At 32.4% G+C, this 23,849-nt stretch overlaps 1 protein-coding gene across 1 annotated transcript in view; it reads left to right on the plus strand.

Annotated features, from left to right (window-relative positions):
* The window catches only part of LOC116428575 (potassium voltage-gated channel protein Shaw), a 94,084-nt gene that overhangs the window by 35,917 nt on the left and 34,318 nt on the right, over positions 1-23,849 (plus strand). Inside the window, exons 2-3 of the mRNA XM_076374428.1 lie at positions 3,325-3,703; positions 21,547-21,741. Coding sequence (XP_076230543.1) covers positions 3,368-3,703; positions 21,547-21,741 — 531 coding nt within the window. The 5' untranslated portion in view covers positions 3,325-3,367. The remainder of the gene's footprint in view (positions 1-3,324; positions 3,704-21,546; positions 21,742-23,849) is intronic.

A 23,849-nucleotide genomic window follows, 5' to 3' on the forward strand; every position in this document is an offset into this window, starting at 1 on the left:
AACAAATTTGACGATAAATTTTCCTTGTTGTAAATAGAAAGCAAAGGAAAAGAATTGAAAAACTAATATAAAAACTAATAATCGAACAATATAGGAATTTATCCTCTTGCACTGGAAAAACGTACCATGCACGGCAAGATACTTTTGTTCCAAAATTGCCAATGACATCTTGCAAACATCGATAGTCTAGCTGCATTAGGTATACTAAGTTGTTTTGGAATATATCACTCTATACAAAATGATTAATAAATAAAACAAAATTCTTCGCCCAAGACTTTGTCAAATCTCTAAATTAAGCTCCAGTGTAAGAGGTTAAATAAAGTTAAATGAACGAAAGAAAACGCAGAATTTTTAAGCGAATTTTAAAACCGGTCATTCGACCGGTTCGCGGGATAGTTAGTGTTAAGTGTTGTGAACACGGATTTTTAATTAACTGACACATGCCACACCAATGCCATATGTATGTATCGCTTTAGTGTACGTCCAAAACCGTAATCTCTAGCAGAAACGTTGTCCCAATTTGTGGAACGCCTACTGACCCCGTGACTTCAATTTCTCACGCAGGCCACGCAGAACATTGCACATGGATCCCTTCTCAAAGGATATTGACCAATAAATTAGTACCGCTGTTCCGGTGCGTGTAATCCTACACGCATCAATTGTCACTGAAAACGACGAGAGTGCAACGAATTTCTTTTCACTTCCAAAACAGAATTGTTATTTTCCAGCCACGCCCATCTCTCTCCTAACCTCTTGCCCTATGTTTTATTTCTTATCTGTGAACAATACAACTACTTTATCGTTAATAATTTATTACGAAAAAGAACATTTGATGATTAAATTATTCTATGTCTATGACTGTTTCTATGTCTACGTTTACTCCAAATGTTAACAATTAATAATAGAAAAGTAATATTTAATTTATGTTTAAACGTCTATTTTTATTTTTTTAAATAAAAGAAAGCATCAGAAAATCACATTGTTTATGGGATGATACAATAAATTCAGTGCATGTTGTCAAATTTTTGGATGTCTATCGGAAAGAAGTTAGTGAATGAAACATTTACCCAGTGAATTTTCTTGTGATGGTCTCTTAGATTTTCTTATTGAGCATTCTGAGTTCGTTGCATTCAACCTGGAGGTATGTCGTTTCGATATGTGCTCAGGTATGCCTTTCCTAACCGATATACGCGTTTCAAAGGATGAAGGAAAATCCAAGGCGACATCAGTGACTCGTAGTTGTGTCTCGGATCAGCACGGGTTCACGATACGTCGATTGCTATCGAGGTCCACGGAGAATCTCCGCTTTTGAATATAGTTTGGAGCTTCCAATACACGGAATACATGAAAATTTTGTGCACGTAAGAATATATAGGAATCTATATTCGGTATATGGAAATAACGAACATAACGGGCACCTGTAAACACGTGCTGAATTCCTAATCTCAAAAATAACAAAAGAGTCACTCCCGTAATATAAATTTTCGTTAAACACACGTGTCTCTAACATGACCTTTAGTAAATATGTGAAAAAACAACGGGGACTGTGTTGGTCGTTGCATAAACTCAAACAGGCATCTGAAAATTTTCAGATAAATCGAATTTAAGATTTTTGAAATTGTTTTTTAAGTGACTTTTAGTTTTATCGTTATTAGTTTTTGCAGTATGGTTTTTAACAATGTTTTTAATCGTGATATTTGTACATGTTCTTTTCCTTGTATAAAAATGTACGTTGAAAATACATTTCCTGTTCTCAGTGATACACATATTTTTATGCTTCTTCGATTCGTGCAATCTACGTATAATAAATATCCTAATAAAGATTATTAAGATACAATATTTAAAAAGTGAACATATATTGAGACATTTCAAATTTCTGTTAGAATATTTTGTGCCACAATGATTTATATTATTAAAATAGGTGTTCAAACGTTCCATCGTAGGAAAATAAATTTTATTAGCCTAGTTTCTTTCCTTACAATTTTTTTCTGTCTCTAATCAAGTACTAGGCACGCTCAATTAAGTGTCTCACCCTATACTTATATTTGCTCCGGTTATATACGGTGCTAATAATTGGCGTAATTAATCAATTCGATGCTAAACCTGTACCGAAAGAAAAAAAATGTTGTGCAGCATCTATAAGAATAATGAAAGCTTGATATGACCGAATTTACAACGATTAAGCTAACAATATTAAAGATTATAAATTAAATGATTGCAAATTCGGTCGATTAAGGGTTGTTTTATTTGATTACTATTCGCGCGTAAATCCAGGAACCAGTTTACATTGATAATCCTAGTAGACAAATATATTTTCGCAAATATTTCGGAAAGTTAACCTGCGATAATATGTAGAAAAAAAAGTTACTCAAATTCATGCTCCAGGCAATATATTTCTACCCTATTGATATCAATGGGTAGCACCCTTTTCTGTATAATTACCAATTAACCTCTTCGCTTCTATAGACGGGATATCTTGTGACATAATATCGTTCACGAGATACTTTCGACGAGATATTTCGTCGGATAATGTCATTCATCAAGTGCTATGGACGAGATATCTGCTTTTTTACTAGAATTTAGAATATCTTATCCAGCGATTTTTAATCAGAAATTAAAAGTATTATACATATATTATAAGGGGTTGTACTGTAGGGGGTCCTACTGTAATACTTATGCAGATCACTGCAGTCGATCAGAAACTATACCAAGGCCTTATTACTGCGCAACTTTCATGTCCTGAGTCAATCCCAAAAGCTAAAAAGTCACAGGGGCAAGGAAACTTTCCTACTCAGGATGCTCGCGTCAATAGCTACAGAACAACAGTTGATGTTATTGGCCAAACTGCGTGATGAAGAAAGCAGACGGGGCGGAATGCGACAGAGTGAAATGTAGCAAACATCGAGACCGAATCTTGGGGAGGCGAAGGCTCAGTTATGTTTCTTGGAAGGACCAAGATAAAGCGTCCTATATCTATATGTCCTATGTCCTATATCTTTCACAACTGTATTCAATAGAACTATCTCATTATTAATAATTTAGTAGAAGGAGAGAATTTGATGCTCGTTCTATGTCTACGTTTACCCTGAAAGCTAAAGATTGATTGGCTTCGCGGAGACCCAACCAGACCAGAGTTTTTAGCTTTCAGGATTGACTCAGGATGCGAGAGCTCTACAGTAGATCTATTCTCCAAATCTATCACCAACTAGATACCAGCTCCTTCTACGAAAAACATTCCGTCTTACCCATCCGTTCCGTTTTACCCCGATCTCCTTTACCTGACATTCACGTTACCACCTAATATTCGTATCTTTCTGCTTGTAGGCCGCGTGGGTTTCTCTGAGTTGGGACCGGCGGTAGCAGATCCATGATCAAAATGAGTCTTATAAACTCGGATTCGGAGAACCGCGTGGTCCTGAATGTAGGCGGAATCCGGCACGAAACGTACAAGGCGACCCTGAAGAAGATCCCCGCGACGAGACTATCGAAGTTGACCGAGGCTCTCGGGAACTACGACCCCATCTTAAACGAGTACTTCTTCGACAGACATCCGGGGGTCTTCGCCCAGGTCCTCAATTACTATCGTACCGGAAAGCTCCACTATCCAACGGATGTTTGCGGACCGCTGTTCGAGGAGGAGCTCAATTTCTGGGGCCTCGACTCCAATCAGGTGGAGCCATGTTGCTGGATGACCTACACCCAGGTACATTAGCACCGAATGCTCCGTATCTGCTTTCTTACCTTCGCTTAATCGAGACATCATAGATGCGGATTTGCTATTCACGGATGCAGATTGGAAGACAGGACTGTGTTGCTTGGAAGTAGCCGAGATCGTTTGATAGGAACTGTGTTAGAGACATGTTTGAAATGTTTGGGAGTCAGGGAATTTGCTATTTGTTCAGGGTGTGAATATTGAACTATCTCCGTTGATACAGTATTTTTATGAATATTGTTAATCCGTTGACGCATGATTTTTGCAGATCCGAAATTTATGAAACACTTTTCTTTAATGTTCTTTTGATGCTGCTAGAAATTGGATGGCAATGCACTATTTCTGAGAAGTATTTTTCCTAGTTTTCTCTGGAGAAGGTATAACTGCATTTGTTAGTATAGGAAATAAAACTTGATGGCTACAGACGTCCTTTGTGTCAATGGGTTATGGTTCTTAGAAAACGAGTAGGAAAATTTATTTCAGTAACCTGTTCTAAGTTCACCATATTCCAAATGTTTTTTAAAGTTATGATTCATTCTGGTACTGAATTCTGATTTTTAACAAAAGAATGTGATTAATTAAACTTGTAGTGTGTTCCATGTGCATATGTCAACATTCAACCACTTTAAATTTACATTGTCCAAGGCAAAAAACAAATTACATATGTTGAACATTTTGTGCAAAAAAAAATTTAAGATAAATGTATATAAAAGAATAAATATTTAAATTTTTACAAAACTCTCAATATAAAATTACTTCGAAGCTTTTATTAGTCCGAAATGTTAACAGTTTATGCACTTAACAATATTTTATTTGTCAGAACAAATTGACTGTACGTTGGTCCATGTCAAAACGAAATTGACGATTTTCCGGTATCTCGAACAAACGTAAACCTTAATCTGCATCAGTGATAAAATAGCAAAATCCCGCATCATTAAGTGATTTAATTGGAATGTGTTTGTTTCGTCTGTTCGTAATACCGTTTTATATTCAATCTAGATCAATAATCACGAACTTGAAACATTGCACTATGCAGACGATGTGATATAACTGGTGTCGATTTAATTTCATCATCCACTATATTTTCGTGTGATTCATAGTGTGCGCACACTATTAACATGGCCACCGATTATATAACGCGAATTGTAGAGTATAATCGGCATGCATTCATTTTGTACATTTATCATGTTATCATTCATTCGATATAATTCCATCGACACAGTTCCGTGGTCATGTGCGGCTAATTATATGATCCGGAATGTTCATTATTCACACGTTTCGAATTTAATTAAATCGTATAATTCACAATTTTTAAAGGACGCAAACGAAACTATAGAAAAATTAAATAATATTCTTCCAATCGTATTTAACTACGACGGTAACCTTTCACATTCACTTCAAATGAACTGATGATTTTATTAAGAACTTTGTTTTATAACAACAAGGAAGGTATTTTACGCATTGCAAGTAACCCCATTTCGAAACTTACTACAAAACAAAACAAGAATAAACAAAATAAAAGTCAATGCGTTGCTAAGGGAAAAGTCGAGGACCTACCATTTATTTAATATCGTTATCAAATTATTATTTGAAAATTTGATTTCAAATTCTGCATTCTTCTTCGTTCACCTAATTTTATATCAATTCCGATACTTTCCGATTAATCGGTTTTTCAACTTTTGTCTGTCCTTCTGTTTCTGTTTCCGATAAAAAAACTGTATCGTCCAACTTGTTTACCTTTATTTTATAATCAATCATTTGACTGGTCACGGTGGGAATAGGAAACGTGCCGGTACGTTCAGTGTTAATTAAAAAGTCGGTTATTTATGTACATCATTTCACAAAGCATGAATGAAACATTTAACACTAAAACTACCGAGCAGTTAAATCGACTTTTGAAATTTCTCTATAGAAACTCCAAGAGTGCATTTATTCAGACTTCAATCGATTAACAATTCAGTTTGCGTACTGCTAAATCAATTTCTTTAACACTGTATTTACGGGCATTTATTGTGCAGTTTATTTTATCATTCCTAGACCAATTGATGTTCGTCTATCTAAATCTCGGAAATTAGGTGTCCAAAAATAGACAATCAGAGTACGTATTCAGGCAATTGCATTAATAAAAATCGACGTAAACATTTAACAAATAATGTTTGTAAAATTCAGTGTGCGTCAAATTGACGCTTTCCGTAAATCTAGTGTTAATAATTTCTTAGAGAAATATCTGTTATCTTTTTAGTAATTGCAAAACGAAGACAACAGGAATGGTTCATTTTGACCATCGGGTAGTTTTAGTGTTAAACCTTCGTTCACAGATTTCTCGGTTATTTAATGGAAACGTCGTCAACGTTTCTTTTCACTTTGTTTTTATATCACCTCTAGCTTGCAAACGAAAGCAAACGAAACGCTGCCTAAATATTTTCCGTATTTCCATCTTTGTACTAAATTTTTACGTTGAACTTGCTTGTATTTAAAAAATCTATCTTGTACAAAATTGCCCAGAGAAATTTATCCTACAAACACACGACACTCGAATTTCGAATTTTTATCGCTGGAATTGATTTCTGTCGCATCCTTTAAAAATCGATTCGATGCAGATATTTCTTACATTGTGTAGTGCACGCGCAATTATTGATTTATGGAAACTCACCGTGTACGAGACGAGCGAATTGATGCGCCTATTGTGGTACATCATGCACAGGATACGAGTACGAAAGAATCGAAAAATCTTCGTTACAGGTTATTTAATCCTTTGTTCCACGATCACCGGTAATCCCTCGCCCTATAACAACAATAGCGAGATATTTCAAAGATTAATTGCAAAAAGGAATTCTTCGCGAAGATTAAACGAACACAATGGTATTTCAGTGTTCGTTTGGAGTGGATCACTGATTTCTATTGTTCGAAATATTCAAAACACCCCAAAGTTCCAAGTATTTATTCTCCAATCGATAATATTTTGTTGGTTACATTGATCTGTTCCAATCCCTCTGAAAATGAAATGTATTCTGTTCAACATATTTCCTGCTTTGAATATAATTTATTAAATCAGTATTATTCGGTTACAAGAATGAGTTATTTAAATAAAATTTATTTAAAACGTACTTCGTTTTATCATCTTTGTACAATATTTTTGTGTTTACATAATTTCATACTCAACGAGAAGGGTTTTAAAAAGGTAAACTGTCCTCTAACTTAACGGTGATTATTGATTTCATAAGTATTCTATTGATATGAGAAATTAGTTACATAGATTTCTGTGACAAGAATGATTTCGTATACAATTGGATGTAGACGATATTAATAACAGAAATAACAAGTAGATGATAATTTGAGATTATATTTGCAATATGTATATAATAATATATAAATCTAGTTAATAATTCAGTACAAACTATTTACGTGATTTTAGTAATTATAAAACAATGAATCACAATATGAACTTATGCGACATTATTGCTAGTAATAGCTTATTAGTGAAAAGTTTGTTGTAGAAAAATATATTTGTGAAAAATATGAACGAACAAAATATAAATTTAAAAAATTTCAAACAGTTCCATTTATAACAATCGAGATTTTCGAGGCTTATAAGCACCTTCGTCAAATGAATACTTCTTTAATTGCTAAACATGTAAAGATGATCAACCACTATCAAAGTCTTGAAATCTTTACCAAATCTAAATAAAATCTTCATAAGAATTTGCATATTTTTAGTTATACTGCTTTAAATCCTTAACCAATAAAGAATTCACAGCTTCTTCTATAAAAATTAGAAAACTACATTGCCTAATAAACTTTTAATTGCACTTAGTTTTTTACATATAATGTCACTGACTACGGGACACCTTACATTTTCAATACAACACTCTTATCGTAACAGTAAAAATTCTCTCGAAAAGATAAATAAAATATTCAACTGGTTTCATTATCAGAGGACTTCTATATGTCGTTAGTTCGTCGTGTTCGATCACCAATATAGTCTACAAGGTGGAATTAAAGTAAAAATAGTAAAAGTCGATATTACTAGCTATCTCTGTACTTGCTTGTAATAATCGAAATGAAAAAATTAGTAATTTGATTGCATAGAACAATCATCGGAAGTACTTCGGTGAAATATCTCGATGTTATATAAAACCGGATCTCTTCGTTCCGAACTGCAAAACACATCCTTCCCATCTTCATCGGAGTAAACGGGGAAACGAACCATTCAAATAGATTGCATTTTCTTCCCTTCGTCTCACTATTAAGATACGGCAAACGATATGGAGGACATTCTGGTAATATGATGGATTAAGCTCATTTTTCACACCGCGCAAAATAAAACTTATCTGATCACGATATTTCATCCGCTACATCCCTTTTACGAAGAACACTGTGGTAATCGATGATAATGACTAATGGTACGCAGTTCGAAAATATCTTGGACATCAATTTTTACGTAATAATGTGTCAAATGAATGTGAAAGAACGTTGTCAAATGAAACGCGAACATATGCTGACAAAGCGAGAATTATATCTATAATACGATAATTTAAAGAATATTAATTATAAAAGAATTAATGTGAGATGGAAGTTGTATAGAATAGATAGTTACCACTCCATTGTATAAATTTGTGTAAGATTAAACATTGAAAAATAAAAGAAAATTACAATTAAAATAATAGAAATTCTAAAATATATATACGGCCGTTATTCTACTTAAATGTTGGTCTAGCAATGAAGTAAATAAGAAAATATTAATAAGCAATGTTATTTATCGCATTTTATGGTTTCCGTATGGAAACTTTATACGTGTACAGTTGTAAAATTTTAAACAAATTTGCAGTGTTGCTTAACCCTTAATTAGTCCGGGTGATTTTATGATCTAACAACTCCAAACTATTTATATAGTACTCCTGGTGAAAATTGAAATATGTTATATCAACATTGCGTAGATTTTTTATTTTTATTTTTAGGACAAAATTCGCATGTGTAGCAAACGCAATAATATCAGGGTAGCTCCTTCAATTTTTATCATTAAAATATTTAATACTATAAATGGTGCAATAGTGGAGCCTATAGAGTGCGGAGGATTAACTTATTAAAATATAAAACATTTATAATTAAGTTTCCGGTCGAGAACGAAATGCAATAGAAGGTTAAATTTTTCCTAAAATTGTATGTTTTAATGGAAAAATGGAAAAGTACGTGATGAGAGAATGATCCAGGAAAAAATAAAGTTATAGTTTGAATTTGATACTTCTAAATAAAACTTTTCTTCTTATTTTCGCATTTAACCCTTTCAATAGAAATACCGTGTAAAATAAACATCCCAGTCATCGGAGCGTTAAATTTTCTTGAACTTACGGCTATTATTAACTTCTTGGCGATCGATTATTTCAACGTCAATATAGTAGGTATCTCTGATAGGATGCATTTTCATTCGTACATTTGCTTTACCTCGTTGCGATTTTGCTGTGAATGTTGCTTCATTTCGTATTGCTTCGTGTTAACGACAGATCGAAAACATTTAATCTTCAGTTATACTAAAATATATTTCAATTAATTTTTACAAATCTGCATATACAGTATATATAACGCAAGATATACGTCATAATTTCATAATTAATTATTCGAAGAAAGTGATATTCAAATCTTGATAATTTTTTGCTCGAATAATAAGAAACGTTTTTAACTATTTTATTTTAGCTACCTTTTAAATGGTGTCAGTTTAAATTGTATTGCTTCAAAATATTCAAGATTTCATGTTAATCATTCAAATTAAATTCTAAACATTTCAATCAGAGATTCTTATATTTACATGATATAACCACTTTCTACTTTCTGTCCGATGATAATAGTTATCTTATTTCAGTATTAACTTCTTCTTGTCAACCACATTTAGCAATTTTTCAATTCAAATACAAATCATGAATGCAACTGGTAGGCAGAATAAGAAATAAGAGATAATAATCACCTGAAAGAGATAATCAACAATAATTAGCAGACGATGGACGTTCATAACATTTCATCTTGCTACACTACAAACCAGAAATTCATTTCCTTCGTTCCAGGATTTCAACAAGAAATAATCGAACAGAATCCATTGAGTTAATAAAACTTCACTGAAGTTGAATCGCATTCCGCGGATTTAAGTCTCCTGCAAATGCATAAAATCCGAGCGCCGCTGATAAGAAATTATCCGGTAAAATAGAATTTCCATTTGCGTTCTACTTTCATCTCGTCCCTCAAAGCGTTTTGCATTCCATCTTGTATATTAAATGCACTTCGATTTGCCGGACCTGCGAGATCAATCTAAACGCACTTTCAAACTTTGGACTGAATGGAGGTCATTTGCAATGTTGGCCGTCTGTTCAAGCCAAGAAAAGAAGGGTAGGCGATGGAATTTATGTTAGGGATCCCACGAGGTCGAGGGTCATCCAGGGAGGACACCCTTGGATTTTGATTAAACACCATTGATTTGCGACGGTGAATGTTGATAAAGTACTAGCGAGCGTTTCTTCTGGCGTCGGTGTTCCCTTGGAATTTATACGGCTATTTATTTCCTCCAGAATAAATCGTCCCTTTGTTGGAAATAGCACTAGAGAAGGTCTCCCGAAGGTATTTGGCAGATGAACACTGATAAAGTGGAACAAAGGTTAGATGTCAGAAGTTTATATTTAATAACGGCACAAATGGACGTGAAGATTACTTGTTCTCGACGTGCCATTAACTTAGCGACGAATAGAATGCACACTCAGAATGTATTGCAACTCGGAATATCGAGAATGTATTGTTAATCATTTTTAAAATAATTTATAGTACTATCAAAGAATAGTATAATTTACAAACAATTTAGTGATAAAAATGAATATTTTTTATACTTATTAGTAAAATATGTAGGAACCTTTTGGAAAACATTGTCTTGCCTTTTAGTTTCAATGTTTTATTAAATTAGTACGAAGTGTGTATTAATTGGTACTGGCCAAATTTTCTAATGGGCACCACTGAAAGGTAGTATTTAATTAGAGAGAAAACTTGATTAATTGGAGAACGAACTTCCTACAATTTCCTTCCAAAAATGTACTCCAACGGTTCAGAGACATTTTATGAATTTATTAAATGGGTAATTATTTCTTTAATTTTTATGTTAACTTAATATTAAATTGAATATAATTAATATTAATGTTGACATTTATTTTACATTAATTTAATTTTATTCTAATGAATTAAGTTATTTAAAAACGTTAATAAACGAGTACATTAAAAAAAAATTATTTAATTTAATTAATTAATTTACAGAATCAATTGAATTTGAGGGGGTTTAATTTACATATATAGAGAAGGCATTTAATTAAGATAATTTAGAAAAGATTTTGTGCTTGTTAAAATTTATTTAGACCGTTTAATTACAATGAGAAATTTTAATAGAAAGATTTCACTATATTTATATATTACTAAAACTGGGAAAGTTGAACGACCTAAATATACATAATTTCAACCTACGTGTGAATTTCTCAGAGAATTGGGAGGAAATATCTCTCGATTAATACAGGAAAAACATCTCTCTTATGGGAAAGGAGATAATAAAAGTTAGCGCGAAAAGTGAAAAACTACTGGCAAATCCCCCCGACTTTCGCGAACAAAGTACGCAAATCTCAAGACTGGCTTCGGGATTATAATTTAGTGAAGATTCTGCCGCAACTCTCCCAAGCGAATAATTCGCGGTTTTCCAGTGCTCGTAAATATTTAAAAATCTAATCTTCTTAGCAAAGCGTGTGTTATGATGCTTTAAGGAGATGCTATGAAACAGCTTACGTCACCCACGACATAACCCGATTTATCAAAGACGATTATGATTACGGTATCTTAACACCCGCGAAATCATTACAATGTCAAGCACTTAAATTAATGTTTCAATATCGACCACTCTTGAATGAAAATTTAGTGGAACCTCCCCTGTATCCAAATTAACACTGGAATTACCAAACAGATCAAACGACCCATTCCTCATTCTTTCTTTTCGCAATTATTAAAAAGATAACATGATCCTTTAAGAAATTACCAAAGAAATCGGTTCAGGAATATTCGAATATAATTACGAATTAATAGAGATTTTAATAGATGCACTGTTAAACTTTCTGTGGGAGAATTTCGAAAAGTCAATTTGACTGATCGGTAGTTTTACTGTTAATAGGGGTACTAGAGTGTCTTGTATCACTTTCCCGTACTAAACCTCGTTAACTTATTGTTAGACGAAAAGTGAGTAAATAATGTGTACAAACATTTTCGAATTTTTTAAATCTTTCTTATATAATTTACTTATTATACGGACCACCTTTGTTTCCTAACTGAAGGTTACGCTGATCAGTCATTTAGGTTAGGTCTGAGTTAGTATTTATTTAATATTATAACACATTATTAATATTTTATGATTATTACTATTACTATTAGTATCAATACTGTGTGTTTTAAAAACAAAGGTAGTCATGATTCCACGTGATTACAGATTTTATTCAAACATATATTTATTATCAGTCAAATTCACGAAATTTAATTTATTACTCAGCGAATATTTGCAATCGCGATGCAATCAATAAAGAGATAATTATAGATTAATTCAATAGCAATATTATCATGTTCAATTTGTTACACGTACCATTGAATATTTTTTGTTAATACGATTTACTAGAATTTTTTTTTATCTAATCACATTTGTATTTTTTAACACTGTTTCTTTCATTCAATCTTTTTCTATTTAATCGTCTTCTGGTTTTGTTAAGAATACTTGAAAATGTTGTAAGAAACTTATTGATGGACTGCGTGTTTCTATTTCTTTTAACAATATTTCAAATGCATAAATAAATGGACCACCGTAGTAAAGTTAATATCAATGCATACGTATCATACAAGCTTTCAAAGTTTTTACTTTGAAATGAAAGTCTCCTTCAAGAAAACTTTATTATACGTTTTCATGTGTAGATCATCGTCCCTATTGTACCCCGATTTCGAAGGCATCCTGTATAATAAATTTCCAAACTGATATCGACATATTTATGTGTTCATATCGAAGCTACAGCCATTTCTTCGCGAAGGCACCGAAACCCTCTTTTCCAATACTATGAATATTAAGCTATTCAAATAATAAATGTTCCAATATCCGAAGGTTTACTGTGTTGAAACAAATAAAAGAGAGTAAGATCACATTAAGTTTATTGCATATCCATTGATCATAGTCGAATCATATCACTCGGTGTATCTGCGTATACTAATGTTGATAATAGAAGATAAACAGAAATATTTTTAAACTGTAAAAGGTGAGAAATCAAAATTAGAAAATTGGCACTGTCAACCTTGTATTACCAAGTGCAAACTTTTTCATATAAAATCCTAATTATTATTTTTAAGATTCTTTTGAGGAAAATGAATAAAATCGATCTACAATAATTATTTTACTCGAAAAACGTTTACATATTCTCTCAATGAGTAATTTAAAAAGCATTAACTTTGCATTAATGTCACAGTTACCTTATTGTTAAATACCGTAATGGCTAGTAATATTAATTATTTAGGTAGTTCCTGTAAATATTAGTATTATTATTACAAAACAGATCAGTTTTCTCACGTATTACCATGAATCTATTAAAAAAGTAGGAACTATTATTACTATTATTAAAATTACTATTATTAATGGATGGCAGGTAATACAAATATATTATTAAATTATTATTACTATTATTAAAAAGTATTATTAAAGAAATAGAAACGCTATAAACGAATTTCTTGTATTGTTCTCACATTCAAAAGCCTCTTTAATGAATCCAGAATAAAAATACATAATTGCACATCGATTAGTTTTTACCAATACGTATTGTAAAGATATACAATATGGAAATGGTAAAACAAATTTTTTTAAACAAATGCAATGAAAATAAGGAAATATATTATATAATATGTATAAAAGATCTGAAAAACGCAGTGAAGTTAATGGAAAATAGTAATGTATTCTTGTTGGACTATAACTTTTAACACCTCGAGCTGTGATGTCGTATATGTGCGTTATAAGCAGACCCAATTCATGGAGGGAATAACGGGTATAGTCGGATTATGAAAATTGTTATGCATCTCGATGATTATGTCGGATATGCTCACTTATAAGACAGTACTATATTAAACCTTGAAATGGCTCATCACACTAATTGTCTTGTTCAAATATATCTTTCTCAGTTGAATAGTAAATTCAGTCTACAAGATACTATCCTAGTAGTTCCATATTTCAAATGAATCTGACTCAAGTTGTCTTATAGATCTATTACGGATGTATGTATCATATATGTATCATAGATCTATTTAATAGTTAAGTAATAATTATAAAAATAGGAAGGCAAATATGAACAATATTTTATCGAAATATAACAGTATAACAATATATTTCGAAAGACAAACGATACTTTTTCTATTTGCATCATTGCTCTTCTGACAAAAACGTGAATACATCACTCTTTAAACTGTTCATTTTTCTGCTTCGACATTTTTCAATAGCTGAAACGATAACTGAGTTATAGCAAAATAACTGCATGAACCACCCATATGTTTTTCAAAATAAATAAAAATTCCTGGAACTTTTTGTAGATACCCAGCAAATATTGTAAGCGAAGGAGAATTTATTAGAATAAGCAATATTTAATGATACGATTCTTTTTACAAATTATTGTAATTAACAATAGTTACAATACTTTCTCATCTTTCTAGTTTACAGTTTACAGTGTTATAGTTTTGATTTGTTCTATGTAACTGTATCGTCGAATGGTAAATTAATGAAAATATCAGAAATTCAAAATAAAAGCCAACAGAAAATTGGGCAAGAAAAACTGAAAACTGATCGATCAGCTGAATTCCTAGTCTTAACCATCAAATGATCTCCTAGGAGTATAGTTGATAGATGACTTGATGTCTAGCGGTAAGACAAAAAGGCAAAAGGTGTCTTTCCAGTTTACAATTTTATAGTTTTGATTGATTACGTATAATTGTATTAACGAATAGTAAATTAGTGATCAAAGATATTGGTAATTAGGAAACAAAACCAACAGAACATTAGGTGAAACTGAAAACTGGTCATTGAGTCGAATTCCTCAGCCTACCCATCAAATAATCTCCTAGCAATACTTCAATCATTTCTCAAAGAAGTATCTACATCTTTCCACCAATTGTAAAAGAAGAAACCAAGAACTGGTCATTTTGACCCAAATGGTTGTTCTAGTGTCAAAACTTTTCCAAACAAATGAAAACTGATCAATCATCCAAATTCCTCCAAGTGATCTCCCAGCATTATTACATACTGATACAAATATCATCCCACGTGACATACACTTTCAGTGACGAACTAGACCGCCTGATTGAACGATGATCAAATATGAAATAGTTTCAATGAGATCTACACTTGAACGACTCCTGGACAATTCTCGTTCATAGGAATTCTCATTGGTCCGATGAGGTTCCAAAACAATCAACGGTCGCGGTCGTGTCTACTGCATCGCGTTCTAATCGAGGTCGTGTATGCACTTCATGGTTTCCGGTTCTGATATATCGCATTCGCCAAAATCCAGTAACGACAAGCTCCCGGTAATATTCAAATGCGATCCGCTGCAATCGCAGCATAACATTCCGCGAGACTCCGGTACATTGTACATTATTCAAATTGTCAATCGGCGTCCAATTAGGTTCAAAGTATGATACAGTCCCGAAATTATTCGTGGAATCGCGCGTTTCCGTAATGCTCGTTGTTTTAAGCGCTTCATCCGAAATTGCTGTCATTCTTACGAGCGTAATGAACCCTCGACGAATATAATTAGTAGACTGCGGATCTTTATGCAAATTCAAATATTTGAGGGTATAATTAGAAAAATAGAATTACAATAAAAAGTAATTTTTTCTTAAAATATACACCAATAAACACTACAGTTTGCATATTTTATATAGTTTTTTATATTGTACGCATTTGGTGGAATTATGCATTTTCAAATATCCCACAAATGCATAATCTGCGGTCTAATAATTAACATTGCCAGTCGCAATGTACATTTTGTCTTATTCGACGTGTATATAAAAGGAATGCAAGGTATAAAATATAAAATATATAAACGGAAGAAATTCAATAGTGTAAAGTAAAGTGGGTTACGATGATTTTTTAATTAACTGTAATTAAGTGTCGTTGATGAAAGTTAAATACCCGTGTATTTGCATCATTCAAATTGGATGGAATTATCAATATGCAGTTGTTAATATTTTAAGCAAATATTGTTTGATAAATGTTTAAAATGGAGGCAACGCGATACGTTTTCCTGGAAATTTATACGTTAATTACTGATACGTAGGTGGAAAAAGATTAATAAAAAATATTGCAAACTGTTCCAGATATAATATTTGAAAAATCAGCTGAATAATTTTTGCTTGAACAAGAACCGTCGCAACAGGAAGACGAAAAACTGTTAAAAAATAAAACTTGTTGGTTATTGTAAACAGTAACTTATAGATCACCTAAAAAAATAACAAAGTTGCCTAAAAAAATCGTAAAAATTGATTGATAAAGTAATCATCTCGTACTAACACGAAATCATTTCTATAACAAAAACTTTATTTATGAAATATAAACTATTCAAAGGGTATCGCTTCTTTTTAAAGTAACAATTTTTTATCAATTGTGAAAAGTGTATAAAAAATGGTATTTAAAGGAATTTCACGAGCATGTATAATCATTGTCCAAAAACAGATTATGGAATTAGCACACGTAACACTGCCTAAAAAGTTGTTGAACAATGTATACAAACCACTGGAAGTTTAACGTGACCTACAAACAGTTTATAATTGTCAGATGAAAAACACCTACTTTGTTTAAAAGTTCTTATATGATATTTCAATAACGGACACTGAAATTATGAAATATTCTCGTTAGGTTAACGCGCTGGCGTAACTATGTTTTAATGGTTTTACGATACTTCGCTTGTAATTTTACAATTTTAAAACTCATCGAATTAGTCGCAAGGGAAATTCAATATCCTGCCTAAATTGAATCTGCTTTGTGTTCTATATAATGCGGGATTTAGCCTGTTAACCAGAAACGACGGGAATATTAACTTTCAACTTCACCCTTCATTGATTTCACATTTATTTAATTAATAAAGGCTTTTGCGTGTAATTGTAACGAAGCATGCGTATCAATATAAATTATAACATGTTTAAATTCATTACGTTCAAATGCTCATTCGACTTTAATCGCGTTGGTGTGTTAATTTATACGATATATTATTATTTATGTACAAAAAATGAAAAATGAGGGACAAGTAATACGTTGCAAAAAAAATATTGAAATCGAATGTATTATTCATCACAGAAGTAAAACTAAAGTTTTAAATCTATTAATAATAGATAAACTCTTTAAAAAAGAAGGGTTTATTGCAAAAGCACAAAGTCCTATCGAATTTTAAGAATTGTTTTTATTCCATCAACATGAATAATATTCGATAAAAATGATCTTAATAGTTTTTATAAAAAGTACTTCCCAGCAAAATCTGATGAAAACCAACGAATATCTAAATTCGATTATCTCGGAAACAAAAGTTGAATAAAAACATTTTATTCTACATTTCCAATTTACTTTCGTGTCAACAGTCGCACCAGGACTGCGATTATTAACTTTCCGTCGTCAATATGGACCACCCATCTTATTTCTTTATAAATTCACAACGATTTTAAATGTTGATTACAAAATGATACGAAGAATTGGCCTTCATCCATATTATTTGTACATTAAATTAAGTCCTATAATAAATATCTTAAAATCCTTTGAGATATTTACATAACTCGAAACAATGAAAAATCAAAGCAGAAAATAAAAAGAGTTAGCAAGGGAACTACAACAGAATTGATTTCACAGAAATAACTAAAATCGTTGCTCATTGAAAAAAAACAAAAGACGATGATAATGATAAAAGAATTACGAATGTTCGTTAAAATCCATGAAAATTGACATGACTAAAGAGCGGAAACAAATTTTCTAGTAATTAGGTTTCATCGTGAGACGAAGGTGAGAATATCTATTGGAACAGTTGATTCAATGATGCGCTCAAATGCGCCACGTGCACTCCGATACCCTGTCCGAAGCCCCTGTGTTTGGAATTGGAATTAATTTCGACAGTAATTTATTTATTGCCAATAACAGGATCGCCGAGCGAACGTATCGCACGCCAGGTGAAAAATGATCGCCATTTTCGTGGAAGACCATCGAACATGCTAACATGTTCGTCGCATAATACGTGAATGTACATAGCCGTGGATAATTGCTTTCATTTAATGAGAGTGTACTTTACGTTCTCGTGTATCCTTTTGCCCATAACCACACGAGGATTCGAAAAGCTTTGATCATCGTGGTATATACACAGTGAACAGCTTATTTCCATGTTTACGAATGTAACTGATTGAATTCGTAACATCGATGAGATCCCACGCTCCGTTGTAGTCATATCAAACGCAAATTAGTTAATACACAAAAATCCTTTGCCTTTATATTTGAATTTTTTGTGACCATACGTATATGTGTATACCAAAGATTGAAATATTAGGTTGTAACAGAAATATGATCGGTCTTTTGATTTTATTAGTTTCATAAAAGAGTGAAATAATGGTGGCTTTAAATTAGCCCTTTGCACTATGATTTCTATCACAACGACAGAGCTACTTTATTATTCATAATTCATTAGAAAAAGAAAAAAATCCAAATGAAACTCTAGAAGTAACACAATTATTAATAGAAAAGTAATATTTGATTTAGATTAGACAGGATTAAGTGACACTTGTATTTGTTAAATTTTATTTGAAACCTTCGACACGAGCCTGACACGATATTGTAGGACAAAGGGTTAAGTACTTCATGTTGGCCAAAGTTATGTACGTTTGCAATGAATCAGAATTAAATTCTTAAAATTAGAAAGTATTCCTACTTGAATATTTTTAAGTTCATTACACATTCACCTGAACGGATGTTATTATCTAATAGTACTTAATTGATTGAAATGACAAGAGTCTATGTTTGAATATTTCCTGTATATTATTAGAAAATCACGTTATATATTTGAATTAAATTAATTTTCGAAATAAATGAAAAGCAAAAAATTCAAATGTAAGAGCGAAACGTAAGTATTGCCTGCAATGTTGATGCTGGTTTCGAAGTAATTTAATTAGGTGCAATTTTTATCGAGGAAAAAGTATTGATGATCTGCGGAGACTTCTTTGCCAAAAAAACAAAGACGAATTTACTTATTGGACTCGTTCCCATAATATTCGAAATTTCATTAATCTTAATATCAAATGTAATTGCCTTAAAACAATATTTGAAGAGGATGAGGCAAAAACATATTCGTTTAATAGGTATTTCGAAGAAATTCCTCCAAAGGGAGTAATTTCAGGGGAGAACTTAATTAAATTTCCACGAAATTAATTGCGTTTTCTGAATTGAGGAAGGCAAGGTGATTCTTTACCGGCGAAAATAGTTAGTGAAATGATTTTGATGTTAATACATTATCGAGAATTCTATCTTTTGGAAATATATAATCTATTTAATTACATTGAAAAAGTTACCTTCAATCAAAGAGTCTAGAGGATTGTTTTATGTTCATTCTTTGTATTAGAATTTTATGATAGATTTATGTTTATCACAATTGTAAACGTCGATTAAATTAATTACAGAGCACAAACGATTTGCAAATTCATATTCGCCGCTCAAAAACCTTTTGGAATTGTTTATTGAATTACGAAGCATAAAAAAATATTTACAATCGGACAGTTTTTATTAATGAAAGTGCAGCAAGTGATCGAAAATATCGGCAGTTACAGATAACAAATCTTGTGCACAATGAAATATAGCCGAAAAATAGCGTATATTTAATGACAAAATAAAATGCAATAAATGTCAAACCAAGGATTATTTGAATGATAAAGGATGAATTTACATACTCGATTATTTTTAAAATTGTTTTCAAAATTAAAGTTTTAAATATAATTTTATATCGAAAGAAACATTTCATTGAATATACATAAACTTACTTATTGTGTTTTTGTATTGTTAAACTTGTAACTATCTGAGATTAACCACTTAGGGTGGTTAATCATTCGATAAAGCCGCGATAGATATGCTGCAGCACCTACCAACCAAACTCCGAAACACTTTTACCTGAATAAAATTGTTTATCGTAAAAACTAACGATTTATTTCATTGACGTTGATTGTATGCCTCTGTATTGCAATTCCAATATTAACTTCTCCTCACTTGTATTTAACCTTTTATTTGTAATTTCTCATAATCATTGCAAACAAACAATATTAAAATAATCACCTTTAGTGTCTTTGGTTTTACTATTAGTGATCGACTACTAATATATGCTCAATATTAATTAGTAGTCGACCACTCATGTACTAGTTTTCTCCTTTCAAGGATGGTCAACTTTTCACGCAAGTATTACATTTCCAAAAATGTCTATCAAATCTGGATAAAACAACTATTTCATCAAACTTTGCTCTGTTACATAATGTAAGAAGTCCAAACCGTATTTTCATGCATAGAGACTCTCTATTTAATAAAGAAACAATCGCTTACCATTGTTCACGCAGAACATTTTTCTTAACTAGTCAACTACTAATGCTTTTACCTTATATGCATTGTGTACAAATTTGCACCCTCAAATTTCTCATAAATCCATACAAATATACAGTTTAATTGACTGCAAAATAAATCACAGTTCGATAAACACCGTAAATCAAAGCGTTAAGCGGTTATCCCAAGCCAGGACCAGTAACGAAACACCTTGCACGGTAATGCAATGATTCATGGGATCGCGTAAAATTGGCCGAGAGTTCCCCAGAATAAAATAAACCAAACCGTTCTGGTGTATCCGAAGCTGTACGAAAGTGCGCTCGTTACTCGGAAGAAGTCACCGCAGTACCATTTGCCGAAGAAATCAACCAGCTCCACGTGCCAACCGTAACAAATGCGCCACGTGGGGTACATCGGAGCCACGGCGGTTCCCAGCAACCCTCGTCCGCCATAAAACGCATAAAACTGAAGGAGAACCGACCAAAGGCTCCGATATCCAATAATCCCGTGACTTTCGAAACCGGCGGTTTAGATTTAGTTCGTAGCCAAGACGGAATGATCTATTAGATCATCCCATAAGTTCTCACCGCGATGTGTTAACACTAAAACTACCAAGCAAGTCAAAATAGCCTATTCCTGACTTCTTCTTTTTACAAACATTAAAAAGCTAACACGATTCTTTGGAAAACTGTCAAAGAAATTGATTCAGCAATATGCAACACAATTGTAAATAAGTACAAAATCTCCAATAGATTTTTAGAGGTTCTATAGGAAAATTATAAGAAGTCAATTTGATTGTTTGTAGTTTTAGTGTTACTACATTTCGCGTTACGCGTCGCAATCACAGAGTCATACGAGTTTGATGTGCTTCAGTTTAATCAGTAGACAGCGACAGGTTATGTTGATAAAGTTATGAATAGTGTACATTTAATGGAATATTATTTTGTATAGTAGAAAAATAAGACGAACTTATGGGAGGACCTAATGTATTTGTTTTTCTTTGTTCCATGTGTGGAGATTCACGTATTTACGCTTTGCACGCGCTTTATTTGTCCCAACTAAAGCACAAACTAAAGAAAGAATGAAATGAAAGAAACGAAAAAACAAAACAATAAACGCACCTTGAAGAGAGCGAGAGATATTTCGCAGGTACGAATAACGATCGTTGTTGCATCCCCCTCTCTTTCACCCCGACCCGCTCTTCTAGCATCGGGACACGCAGGAAACGCTGACAGTCCTCGACAGGTTGGACCTTGATACCGAGAAGCCGACCGATGAGGAGCTGGCGAGGAAGTTCGGCTTCGAGGAGGCATATTACGAGGGCACGCTCACCTGGTGGCAGAAGCTCAAACCTCAAATGTGGTCGCTGTTCGATGAACCCTACTCCTCTTCCGCAGCAAAGGTTCGTATTAACATTGAGTTAATAACTTCCTATTAACAGTAGCGGGTATTATTGATAAGTACTAAAAATCCAAAAAAATAAATGTTGTCCTAAGTTTTTATTTGATTTACTTATTTCTAAGACAGTCAAAAACTCTAGTATACGAAAGAGTGCAAGCATAAATTGACTGATCTTATATATCCTCTTAATTGACAGTCGATAAATAATGTGTTAACACGTTGACTGTCACAGATATCATTGATGAACAGAAAATAGAACAAATTAATATTCTTGTTATTAAGTAACTTATAAACGGGTACAAAAATTTATTTATTGAAAACTTTAGGATACGTATATATTGATTAATTATAAGAATATATCATACATATCTAAAACCAAGAGAATTGTTTAAATAACGCTTCACTGCGCCTAATCTTTACTGATCCAGACTTCTAGTATATACAAGATGAGGACAAAATAATTGTCAAAACTGTACGAATGTAAAAAACCAATTATCACAATTCGTACACCTGAACGAATAACTAAAAATGAAAAATCTATTGTCACATTTTATTCAAGAACCTGTGCAACTTCTTTTGTTTGAGAAATTCTAATCCTGGATTATACACTCGGCAGAGTAAGTCTGTTTTAAAGCTTCCATTGCAGAAGCAACTTTTCATTTGTTATCAGTCCGCTGATTGCGACAAAGAAGTGGATCAAACTGTTCGAACTGTCGTACGTGTGCATGCTTGTTGAAACGACACAACTTCCTTGCAAACAAGTTTATACTCAATGAAAAAGTTACTCTCGATAGTAGCTCCAAGTGTACCACTCTGATATCCAACGAACTGTACACCGTGATAGAACAGGGGAATCTTCATTAAGCATTAGTTAGCACAGAAAGATCTCATGATTCTCACTGGATTGAGACGACAACATATTTTGATGCCATTTCAATTTATTTAATACGTTGAATGCTATGGAGATCACCGGTGATTTAAAAATATTGAATTACTATAATTACTATAATTGTAAATTAAATATTTCTGTTCTACTATCAATCGTTAACGTCTGAAGTAAATGTGACGAATAGATAAGTACCAAATACTTTCCATTTCAAATAAATTATTAAAGTTAAAGCACAATTCTGAAAGACATTATAGGGCAAGGAGTTAATATAAACAGCTATAAACTAACATAGTATATTCTAGTTAATTTTCAAACTTGAAATTTTCAATTCGACTGTTTTAAGCCATCTCCGGAATAAGACAAAACCACACGTGTCAATGGCAAAGAGAATATCGAAATTAAAATCGGAACTTATTCCACACAATGTGAAAGGAGAAAACTGTTTAAATTTCAAAAGAATGTAAATGAAAGAAAATCGTTTAAATTTTAAAACAATGTAAATGGAAAAAATTTTTTTAATTTCAACGAAGTAAAAAGCACAATAAAATTATTTTTTAACAATAAATCTGAAGATTTTTATAAAAGAAAAAGGAATCCTACTGTCGCAGAGATGGGAATATTTTCTCGAAATGAATATAAAATGTTTTCAAAAATCGAATTTATAGGTGATACATTGAAATGGACAGAATTTACGCAGCAACCTAATAGACCATTATTCCAAGTCATTAGTATAGTACCACTTAAAATTTAATTTCTGCCTGACGTGTAAGTTCAGCTGAGCGGACACTATATGAGTGTCCAAACCCGGTTTTCGAAGAAAATCAATTCTCAGAGATAAGAACGGTGGAGATCACGTCGCTACACGTAACTTTTAATGTTATTGCAAAGAACGAACCGCAGTAAACCCCACCGTAATAGAATTTCCTTTCGAGTCTAGTAAAGTGTCGACGTTACTCTTGCGTCGACAATGCTCCTGACAATTTCAGTTTTATAGTACAGCATGACTTTCGCAGAGATCTTGTAACTCGCTCCGATCTTCTATAACTTCGCTGGCAACCTGCTGCACACAATGAAGCGCCATCTCGCTTTTCGATTAAAATAATCTTTAAAGAAATCTTCCTTAACGAGTCGAAGGGAATTAAATTTTAATTTTTGCGTGAAATTCAATCAAAAGATTTATCAAATCTGCGAAGTTGGAGGCCTTCGAATGATGTGACACA

The sequence above is a fragment of the Nomia melanderi genome, chromosome 1, assembly GCF_051020985.1.
Source record: "Nomia melanderi isolate GNS246 chromosome 1, iyNomMela1, whole genome shotgun sequence".
NCBI lineage: Eukaryota > Metazoa > Arthropoda > Insecta > Hymenoptera > Halictidae > Nomia > Nomia melanderi.